Raw genomic sequence first — 9,585 nt, 5'->3', positions numbered from 1 at the left:
GGCTCCCACAGCACCACCCTCTCTTACAACCCCCTCCCGCCCACTTCATTGGCCACTGTTTCTCATTCTCAGGTCTGGCTTCCCCCATTTCCGCAACTGCCACAGCCCTCACACCCTTGGGCCAGGTCCGGGCAGGACAGCCCATAGTTATTGATGACTTCCTGGCTCTGTGGGTTTGTTTGTGTCTTGATACTTCACATAAGTGGACTTGGAGTTCGCCAGCACTTTCCATCTGGCTTCCTTCACCTAGGGGAGTTTTATTTTTAGCATGATATTTTTGAGATCTGTTTTTCTTATTTCATGATCAGTTTTTCCTCCCGTCCTTTTCCCTCAGCAGCGTTAAGCTGTATGAGTGTATCCATCTGAGTCTTCATGGATTGCTCAATATTCATTTCCATTCTCTGGTTACTGTTGAGCGTGTTATATGCCAGGTGGCGGTGGTGGCACATGCCTTTAATCCCCTGCACTTGGGAAGCAGAGGCAGGTGCTTCTCTGTGAGCTCGAGGCCAGCCTGGTAGGTTTCACAGAGAAAGTGACCAGGCGGTGAAGTGCTTGCTGTGTCTTAGTTACTACTCTATGGCTGTGAGGGGACCCCATGGACCAAGGCAACTTATAAAATAAAGCATTTAATTGGGAGTTTGCTTACAGTTTCAGAGGATTAGTCCATGATCATCATGATGGGAAGCAGGGTCACGGCAGGCATGGCTGACCGCTTTCATCTGATCTGAAAGATGGAGGCAGATAGCAAGTGAGACTGGATCTGGGCTCTTGTCCGCCCCACACCTTCTCCATGAAGGCTGCAGTTCCTAATCATTCCTTAACAGACCATTCACCGGGAACCAAACATTCAAATATAGGAGTCTATGGGGCCATGCCAGTTCAAACCACCACACCATGCAAGCTTGAGAATGTGAGTTCTAACCCCGCATCCACGTAAGTAAACAAGGAATAATGGCTCAGGCTTGTGATCCCAGCATTGGGAAGGCAGAGACATGTGCATAAACACACACACACACACACACACACACACACACCCCTAAATAAAATAACGAAAATAAACCTTTTAAAACAGACCTTGAGTCTCAAATTTAAGCAAACAGTTTCAGTTTAAAATTTTGTTATTTGCATTTACTTATTTCCTTTGTGGGGGGTGAGAGGCACATGGCTGCTGTTCCTGTGTGGAGGTCAGAGGACAATTTGAAGGCGTCAGTTCTCTCCTTCCACCATGTTGGTCACAGGGGATTGAACCCTGATGGCCAGGCTTAAGGGCAGTAAGTGCCTTACTTACTCTCAGGCCACCCCACTTCGGTTTCAACATTTTAAAATTTTGGCTTCTTCGTTGGCAAAGAGGGAATTCAAAATTTAAAATTTTTAAAGTTTATTTTTATGAGTGTCGTGCATACCTGAGTGCACATGCATGTAGGTGACCATGGAATGGGGGGGGGGGGGAAGGAGTCGGATGTCTTAGAGCTGGACTCACACGACGGTTGTGGACCGCCAGGAAAGTACTGGGAACCGAATTCGTGTCTTTTGCAAAAGGAACATGCAGTTTTGTTTTGTTTTTTTAACCGCTGAGTCGGCTCCCATAGCCTTAAGGGAATGGATTAAGCGTTATGGTTTCTGAGCATGCAACCTAATAACAAGTTCGTAAAGGCTCGAGATGTTAACTGCAGCGTTATCAGCGACCCTAGCTCATTCCTGTATCTATCCTTTATTACGTCCTCCCCCCCCGCCACCCGATCTACCGGGTCATTTTACCTGGTAAACCATGCCTTGCACCAAGGAATCTTAGGGTGACAGGATACATGCCACCGGAGGAGGGGGCGTGGCACCTTCACCTGGTGCGCACGCGTCATTGTAAAAAAGTAGGCCCTTGGGCGCCTGATTCAAAAATTCAATTTTAACTGTCAGTTTTCCACCTTATTTGTGAAGGACTCCTGTACAATGTTACTAGCCTTGAAGATGCATCTTTTCCTCAGGCTGACTTTATTTCAGAAGTCGGTATTCCTACTGGGCTGCCTTCTATTGCGTTGTCAGCCCTCAATAAAGCTTTCGCTCCCCGGGCGCTTTTTACTCAGGCACCTCAATAGCTACCTATATCCTCAGGGGTGGAGCCGCGTCTGGACCCGAAGGTCCCCAGCGCCGCCGCCATTTTGGAACCTTCCCCGAGGCTCCGCTCTGCTCTCGGGCGTTCTGTCAGCTGCTGCTGGGCCTCACTGTCGCCGGGCAGGATGAGCGTGATAGACCATGTGCGCGACATGGCGGCCGCGGGGCTGCACTCCAACGTGCGGCTCCTCAGCAGCTTGCTGCTGACCATGAGTAATAACAACCCGTGAGTGGAGGTGGGGAGCGGCGGTCTGGGAGCCGGGGCTGAGGTGGTGGAGGAACCGTGTGGCCCCGCCGAGGCTGCGCGGGCGGCGAGGCCTCTTCCGGCGGCGGCGGCCTCCCAGAGACCCCGTCCCCCGAGTGTCAGACCTGGAGGTCCCGCCGCGGCGTAGGACGGGGGCCGCTATACTCGGCGCCGAGAGCATCCTTGGCGCGCCGAGTGGCGCCTTTTTTGAAAGTTTCCCTGCCGCGTTTTGTAAGGCCCGAGGCAGCCGCCGTGTAGCGACTCGTTTGGTTTTGTTTGTAAACAGGGCCAGGCTAGCCTGCAACGGGCTGTCTAGCCGAAGATGGGCTTGAACTTACTACGCTTCTGCCTCCGCCTCCCAGAAGCTGGGGTCGCAGGGGTTTGCACCACCATGCTCGGTGTTCTTTTGGTGCTGGGGATCGATCCCGGCACTTCATGAAGGTTATGCAAGCACTGCCAACTGAATGACATTTCTGGCCGGGTTTACTGAGTCTCAGATGAAGCCTTGGGTGCTTGTTGGACCCTGCTTCAAAATTCCCCCATCATGCTCACTCTTCCGCGTGGCTCCCCAAGCCGAGCGATTCCTTCTTTTCTCCCGTTTCTTCTGAAGCCCGAGCTCTCACTGCGGGCCGGCCTCCCTGGTTGTGTTTTCAGCTACTGCTGTGCACACGCTGATTGACACCTGCGGCTCCTGCTTAGTCTTCACTTTAGAACTGCCTCCCGGTTCAGGTTTCAGCGCAAGTCACTTCCTAAACAGATCTCCCGCCACCAGAATTGACCTTTTTTGATTTTCTGCTTCACTCTTGCCGCCTGTTGAAAAAGCCCAGTTCCCATTTGTGAGAAGCACTCCTGAACTTCCTGAAAGTGCTGAGGAGCTGTGCAGACCGCAGGAGGTCCTGTGTGTCAGGCGAGGTCATAGAGAACATAGAGGAGCTAGGGTATTTGAATTCTAGTTGTCTCTGATTGGGATCATTTTTATTGTAATCCACCACTAGGGCCTCCAGATGATGTTACAATGGAATCTCTACTCTGTGCAGCTGTTTGCTTTTGGCTTGGCTGAAGCTGGTATAGGTCAGACAGCCAAAGACTTTGAAGGACCTGTATCCCCATTTCACTTATTGGTGTGCTGTGGACCTTACCAGTCACACGCATCATTTTATCACTTAGTGTGAGATGGGGAACACTGGTCTCTCAACCTGTGTTCAATCTGGAGCCTTTCCTCCTGGGTCAGCGTGATTGGTCGTAGGAAATCCTCTAATCTTCTTTAGGGGGAGGGGTTTCTAGAAAAGGTTTCTTTGTGTCCTGCTTTGTAAACCAGGCTGGCTTTGAACTCACAGAAATCTACCTGGCTGCCTCCTGAGCACTGGGATTAAAGGTGTGTGCCATCACTGCCCAGCTGCCCTAATCTTTATTCTTGGGTCTTAATGATATAGCATTGTTTGAAGCAGTTTGCTTCTCTAGTTAGACTAAACATAGCTAACCTGTGCTTTTTCTCATTAGGTTAGATTGGCAGTTTTTTAGCTATGAAAGCATTTAGGTTCCTACATTTATCCTTTATATTTTAAAGTTTTTTTAATAGACAGTGTACATACACCCTGTTAAAAAAACAAACTAAAAACAGTTAAAATGGACTAGTGGGGCTGGCTGGAGAGATGGCTTAGGGGTTAAGAGCACTGGCTACTCTTCGAGAGATCCTGAGTTCATTCCCAGCTATCACATGGTGGCTCGCACCCATCTATAATAAGATGTGATGCCCTCTTCTGGCATGCAGGTATGCATACAGAATACTCATACATAAAATATAAATAAATTTATAAAGAAAGAAAATAATAAAAAGCAGTACTGGTGACATAGTTAAGTGGTACAATACTTAAGTAGAATGTTTGAGGCCCTAGGTTTCATCATTAGCACTACCCAAAATACATTTTTTTTTAAAAAGAGGTCAAGATGGCTAAATACTTTATATAAAGTTACATAATAAACTCAAGGAATCAAAGGTTGGTCTGGTTTGTGATAGCTTTCCTAAGGCTGGAGATGTAGCTCAGACATGGAGAGCCCACTTAGCATGTGTAAGACCCAGATATGGGTTCCTGGTACCACTAAAAGCAAACAGACTCTTGAAATGCCTGATTATATGTATATTCTGAAAAATACGCGTTTGATACCTAAGATACTGCTCTACCCACAAAGTGGTCAGTATATGCTGTAACACACTTGCCTTGTAATGTGTCTATGATGTATCTCTGGAATACATGAAAAACCTGTTTCCTTTGGATAAGAAAGATGGATGAGTAAGGTTCAAAACTGAGCAAGCAGCCCATCTATTTATTCATTCTCTGCTTTCTGGTTGTTGTAGAAGTTTCTGTCCTGTCTGGTCCTGCAGCCATTCAGTTCCAAAGAAATACACAGAGGCTTAAATTAATTATAAACTGTTTGGCCTATAAGCTCAGGCTTATTATTAACTAGCTCTTACAACTTAACCCATAATTCTTATCTATGTTTAGCCATGTTGCTTGGTACTTTTTCTCAGTAAGGCATTCTCATCTTGCTTCCTCTGTCTGGTTTGCAACTTCCTCTTCCCAGAATTCTCTTAGTCTGGCTACTGGTTTGTTAAACCAGTGTGAGTGACAAATCTTTACAGTGTACAAGAGCAGGTTGTCTCACACTACACTGCCCCCCACCTAGTTTCTCTGTATAGCCTGGCTGCCCTGGAACTATAAAGTAGGCTAGGCGTGATCTCAGATCCACCTGCCTCTGCCTCTAGAATGCTGGGATTAGACTTGAGTCATTATGCCCAGCTTTGTTTTACTTTCTGAGATAGGGTCTTGGTGAAGCTCAGACTGACCTTGAACTCTTCATCCTCCTGCGTCCACATCCAAGTTCTGAGATTATAGATGTGTTCTATTGCACTTGATTTTTTTTAATGATTTTTGGTTTTGTGTATGTGCATGTACACAAGCATACGAGTACACATAAATAATAATAAAATTATTTTTAAGAAGGTACCACAGATTAGTGCCTTCCAAGGGGAATAGGATTAGGGAATGATTGCTTGGAATTTCTTTGTTTTTTTATGTGTATGCATCTACATATGTGTGTGTGTGTGTGTGTGTGTGTGTGTGTACCATGTGTACGCATGGTGCCTTCAGAGACCAGAAGAGGGCATCAGATTCCTTGGGAGGTCAGAACTGAAGTCACAGGTAGTTGTAAGCTGCCTGATAGGTGTGTTGGGAGCTAGACTTGGATCCTCTATAAAAACCCAGATGCTCGCTGGTGATGGCAGTGGCGTACACCTTTAATCCCAGCACTCTGGAGGCAGAGGCAGGCGGATCTCTGAGTTCGAGGCCAGCCTGGTCTACAAGGACTAGTTCCAGGACAGGCTCCAAAACTACAGAGAAACCTTGTTTCGAAAAACCAAAACAAACAAAAACCCCAAAAATCCCAGATGTTCTTAACTGTGGAGTCACCCCACTCCTGTTTTTGAAAGGGTCATAGCCCAGACTGATTTTGAACTGATTATATATATAGCCAAGGTTAGTTCTTAGAATGCCTTGTCTTCCTGTCTCTGCTTCCAAATAAATGCTAGGACTACAGGAGAGTATGACCATACCTGGTAGTGGAACCTAGTTGTTGGGGTTTTAAGATAGCCCTCTCCCTTATCACGTTTGTTTAAGACATGGTCTCAATGCGTAGGTCTTTTTTATTTTTTAAAAAAAGATTTATTTATTATGTATACATATTCTGTCTGCATGTATGCTTAAACACCAGAATCGGGCACCAGCTGCTGGGAATTTAACTCAGGACCTATGGAAGAGCAGCCAGTGCTCTTAACCACTGAGCCATTAACTACTCCTTGATATGTAGTTCTGGCTGTCCTGGAACTGGCTATGTAGACCGGGCTGACTTAAACTCATAGAGATCTACCTGCTTCTGCCTTCTGAGTGTCAGTGAATTAAAGGCCTGTGCCACCACTTATGGCTTCCACTTTTTAATATGCATGCCTGCTTATAGAATTCTTTGTCTCAGTCTCTTCTTTACCTGTTAGAGAGAAATGCATAATCCCCAATTAGTTTGCAAGGAGTAGGACTGGAATTATCTGACCAGGGTTGCAGATAGAGCCGTGGATAGAATGCTTGCCTAGCATGCAGAGACCTTGGATGGATACCCCATGCAGGACAAAAAGTAAATCAGTGTCCAGGCATTTAACCTTGCTGATAAGGACTAGTTAAAATGGTTTCTTTTTGAGAGTAAAGGATGAAGTTCTGTGATAGAAGCCTTGCCTGGCATTTGTGAGGCCTTGGGCTTGATCTGAAATACTGAAAAAACAACGTTTGAGAAATATGAATTCCCTAATGTTATTTTTAAACACTTGAGAGTCAAGATGATTAATAGTGCTTCTAGTGTTGAAAAGTTTGTTTTTTTGTATGTGAAATTAAAAAGAGACTTTCAGATCCTGGAGAGCTGGCTCCCTAGTTTAAGAATTCTTGCTGCTCTTGCAGAGGACTTGAGTTTGGTTTCCAAAACCCATATCATTTACTTTCCAGGGGATCCAGCATTCTCTACTGGCAACAGTATATACATATACATGGCACATACATATAAGTAATAGTGATGACTTTCTAAAAAGACTTCTTAAGGCTAATCCTTTTTCTTTTTTTATTTATTTATTTATTTATTTATTATGTATACAACATTCCTTCCATGCCTGCCTGCATACCAGAAGAGGGCACCAGATCTCATTATAGATGGTTGTTAGCCACCATGTGGTTGCTGGGAATTGAACTCAGGACCTTTGGAAGAGCAGTCAATGCTCTTAACCTCTGAGCCATCTCTCCAGCCCCCAGGCTAATCCTTTTTCATCCTGCCACTTTGACTTTCCTATTCTGTTCTCACACTGGCTTTCAAATTTTTGGGTGCTTGTTTTGGTTTTTCCAGTCAGGGTTTCTCTGTGTTGTCCTGGAACTCTGTAGAGTAGGCTAGTCTTGAACTCACAGAGATCCACCTATCTCTATCTCCCTAATGCTGTGATTAAAGGCTTATGCCTCCATGCCCAGTTCAGGTGCTTGCTTTTTCAGTGTTTTTCTAAAAAGAATTCATAGTGGTAAATTTTCTTCTTTCTGGAGTCTCTGCCCTTTGGTAATAATAGTCAAGTTGTTGAGATTGATATCCTTGGCCAATATTATCCTTAAAATTTGATGTTAACCTAAGGTAATATAGGTGTATATAAAACTGCTAAACTGAGAGGTCTTATTGAGTAGGCGTAGGGGGCCATTCTATAATCCCATCACTTCCAAGGCAGAAGCAGGAGGACTGCCATAAATTCAAGGTTGCCTGGGCTACTGAGTGAGGCATTGTCTCAAAATGCAGGAAGAGGGTGGAAGGGCCTTAAAAAGAGCCTTAAGGAAAGCATGTTTTCTTTATCATTTTATTGGATTTGATTTATAGGTATTATTTAGCTTCAGTATTAAGAAAACACTAAGTTGCACAAGATCAGAATACAGTAAGATATCGTACTTGATGTGTGCCGTATTTGCATGGTGTTCAAATGTTGTGCCTCTTATTTACCTACTTGCACTTAATGTATACTAACTTTTCTATAAACTAACATACAATACTTTTTGTTAGGCTTAAGTAAACACCAAGGTGTTTGTAGGTGATTTTTTTTTTAACTCTTTGTGGGCCTCCCACCTAACTCCCAAATAAATACGTGGAGTCTTATTCTTACTTATGAATGCCCAGTCTTTGCTTGGCTTGTTCAAGCCAACTTTTCTAACTTAAATTATCCTATTTCTTTTTAACAACATTTTATTTCTGGACTTTTTGTCTTTCTTTCATTCTTATTCCATGGCTGACTGTGTGGCTGGGAGGCTGGCCCCTGGCTTTCTGCTCTCCTCCTTTTCTTGCTCTCCCCCATTTATCTCTGGAACCTAGGTTTCTCCTATTTATTCTCTCTCCCTGGCTGCCCCACCTATCGCTCTCCTGTCCAACTATTGGCCATTCAGCTTTTTTTTTTTAGGGGTTTGTTTATTTAACATGTATACAGTGTTCTGTCTGCATGTATACCTGCAGGCCAGAAAAGAGTACCAGATCTCATTACAGATGATTGTGAGCCACCATGTGGTTGCTGCGAGTTGAACTCAGGAAGAGCAATTGAACTCTGGAACAGCAGCCAGTGTGCTTAACCTCTGAGCCATCTCTCCAGCCCCAGTCGTTCAACTTTTTATTAGACCAATCAGGTGTTTTAGACAGAGTAACATTAAACTAATATGCCACAGCAGGCATTCTTTCTAATCTTCAAAATAACCTATGTAGGATTTGCTTCTTTTGTTTTCTAGTGAGCTGTTTTCCCCGTCTCAAAAGTACCAGCTTTTGGTGTATCATGCAGATTCTCTCTTTCACGATAAGGAGTACCGTAATGCTGTGAGTAAGTATACCATGGCTTTACAGCAGAAGAAAGTCTTGAGTAAAACTTCAAAAGTGAGACCTTCAACTGGAAATTCTGCGTCTACTCCACAGAGCCAGGTGATTAAAAGAATTGATTTATTTGTTTTTTTTTTTTTGTTTTTTTTTTTGGTTTTTCGAGACAGGGTTTCTCTGAGGTTTTGGAGCCTGTCCTGGAACTAGCTCTTGTAGACCAGGCTGGTCTCAAACTCACAGAGATCCGCCTGCCTCTGCCTCCCAAGTGCTGGGATTAAAGGCGTGCGCCACCACCACCCGGCTTATTTGGGGTTTTTAAGACAGGGTTTCTCTGTGTAGGTAGCCTTGAATGTATAGGAACTCACTCTGTAGACCATATTGGTTTCAAACCCACAGGGATCTTCCTGCGTCTCCCTTCTGAGAGCTAAGATTAAAGATGTATGCACCACCATTGCCCAGTCTTTGGCACACACACACACAAATTGTTTTTTGGTGTTTTTTTTTTTTTAATATTTATTTATTTATTTATTTATTATGTATACAATATTTTGTGTGTATGTCTGCAGGCCAGAAGAGGGCACCAGACCCCATTACAGATGGTTGTGAGCCACCATGTGGTTGCTGGGAATTGAACTCAGGACCTTTGGAAGAGCAGGCAGTGCTCTTAACCTCTGAGCCATCTCTCCAGCCCCTTTTTTTTTTTTTTTTTTTTGAGAGCAGGGTTGAAGTATGGGTTGAAACCATTCATTTTGTTATCATGTAATATTCCGTGGTACATGCATGCTGCATTTTGTTTATCCATTCATTGATGGACATTT

The 9,585-nt window shown here is 44.4% G+C and overlaps 1 protein-coding gene across 2 annotated transcripts in view; it reads left to right on the top strand.

Moving 5' to 3' along the window:
* The first annotated feature begins 2,142 nt into the window (after positions 1–2,142).
* Positions 2,143–9,585, top strand: part of Anapc7 (anaphase promoting complex subunit 7) — a 29,237-nt gene continuing 21,794 nt past the window's right edge. The window contains exons 1-2 of one of the 2 annotated variants that reach the window (XM_041649276.1): positions 2,143–2,332; positions 8,686–8,872. In XM_041649276.1, the coding sequence (XP_041505210.1) occupies positions 2,232–2,332; positions 8,686–8,872 (288 nt within the window). In that variant the 5' untranslated portion in view covers positions 2,143–2,231. Of the gene's footprint in view, positions 2,333–3,228; positions 3,289–8,685; positions 8,873–9,585 lie in introns of those variants that run through there. The other variant, XM_041649278.1, reaches the window with a different exon arrangement.

Source organism: Microtus oregoni, unplaced genomic scaffold (assembly GCF_018167655.1).
Source record: "Microtus oregoni isolate MIOR12 unplaced genomic scaffold, Mior012 000003F_ref0000135, whole genome shotgun sequence".
Classification (NCBI taxonomy): domain Eukaryota; kingdom Metazoa; phylum Chordata; class Mammalia; order Rodentia; family Cricetidae; genus Microtus; species Microtus oregoni.
This window is presented reverse-complemented; position numbering and strand designations above follow the sequence as displayed.